The sequence below is a fragment of the Dromiciops gliroides genome, chromosome 4 (genome assembly GCF_019393635.1).
Source record: "Dromiciops gliroides isolate mDroGli1 chromosome 4, mDroGli1.pri, whole genome shotgun sequence".
NCBI classification, from domain to species: Eukaryota; Metazoa; Chordata; class Mammalia; order Microbiotheria; family Microbiotheriidae; genus Dromiciops; species Dromiciops gliroides.
The window spans coordinates 208,163,666-208,165,197 of NC_057864.1; the positions used below are offsets into that span (position 1 = coordinate 208,163,666).

Sequence of the window (1,532 nt, forward strand, 5' to 3'; positions counted from 1 at the left end):
CAAAAGCTGGACCCAACTTTTTACCTACTCTCTATCTCTTCCCAAGGCAGTACTAGACCACCTTAGAATGTTACTGGGGATCGCTCCAAAAAACATCCAAATAACGCCATAGGAAAATGCCTGGAGCAGAATGTTACTGGGTACCACAGCCCACTCTGAATTTGGTTTGAATTTAGTAGTCGCTAACATTATAGCAATGGGTAGCACACACATACATATTGTCTAGTACAGAGGTTCTTAAGATGGGGATCTATGAATTTTAAAATAGGTTTAGTTAATTGTTTTTCAACATAATTGGTTTCCTTTTAAATTCTGTGCATTTAAAAACCTTATTCTGAGAAAAGGTACATAAGCTTCACCAGACTGCCCAAAGAGATCCATGACATAAAAAAACCTTAAAAAGTTCTGGTCTGGTATTTTTATCTGCAACATTAAATATGAAAGACCAGAGGGTTCTTTTAGGCCAAGGCCAAAAAGTTAGGCAAAGGTCCTAAAAATTTAGGTAAGCTTTACATTTATTCTATCTTTTCCTTTTTCTTAGCTCTCAGCAGAATGTGTCTTGGAAGTAGGGAGTCTCTAAGAACATTTATCAGGCTGATAAGCTAGTGTGGATACTAAAAACAAAATTAAAAAAAAAAACCTTTTGTTTTTTTGTCCCCAATTATTGCTTGTCATTTCAGGATAAAAAAGAAAACACTGTTGCACCTGCAGCTGTTGGCCCATCCAGACTACAGGCTGAGTGATGTGATGAGGGAGTCACTTCAAGAAGATCAACTCTCTCCTGTCCTCACAGAGCCCCACCTTCTTGCCCTGGACAGGAGGCTACAAATCATCCTAAAGACAGTGGAAGGATGCATAAGGATTCATGGAGAGCAGAATGTTGTGGTTACTGAACCATCAGAACTTTTAGCCCCAAACTCTGTCCAAGCAGATTTGGCAAGCTAGTGTCTGGAGTTGAAAGTGGATGGGCATAAGCATCAATTTCACCTGTTGCCTCTATTGCTGGGCCATGCTGAGACATCACAGTCTCAGAAAAAAATGTCAGGAGCTTGGCTGATTCCAATATAGCTACAAAAGTCTCCTGATCTTGAACTCCATTCTTTGAGGCAATACTTCAATGGCAAGCTGCTACCATATTTTCCCTAGAAAGCAGAAACTCCACAAAACTCACAATACTGTCCCTTGGGCTAACAGACAGCATGAAGGGGGAGAAGTGAGTCTAAATTTGGTATTCTCTTATGATGGTTTCAAGAGTTTGACACTTGGCTCCTAGTTAAAGGAATTAATGGGGAAAAAAGAGGCTTTGAATAAAAAGACAACAAATTAAGTGTACACTTACTCCCTCAGATTCTAGTTTTGATTCTGGTAATGATGAAAAAATAATGCTTTGCCCAGTTTTAATAAAAATTCATAGGATACCCAATGTAGGCTAAAATAAAAAGTTGGCAAAGTGGAACCACCCAATTAGAATAAAAACTTACCCTCCCCTTCCCACCTTTAGAGCTCAATTGAAATACAGTGATACCTCTCAA

The 1,532-nt window shown here is 39.0% G+C and overlaps 1 protein-coding gene across 2 annotated transcripts in view; it reads left to right on the plus strand.

Moving 5' to 3' along the window:
- Positions 1 to 1,086, plus strand: part of FAM20A (FAM20A golgi associated secretory pathway pseudokinase) — a 64,356-nt gene extending 63,270 nt beyond the window's left edge. For both annotated transcript variants that reach the window (XM_044000523.1, XM_044000525.1), the window contains one exon: positions 681 to 1,086. In XM_044000523.1, the coding sequence (XP_043856458.1) occupies positions 681 to 945 (265 nt within the window). In that variant the 3' untranslated portion in view covers positions 946 to 1,086. The remainder of the gene's footprint in view (positions 1 to 680) is intronic.
- Positions 1,087 to 1,532: the final 446 nt, after the last annotated feature.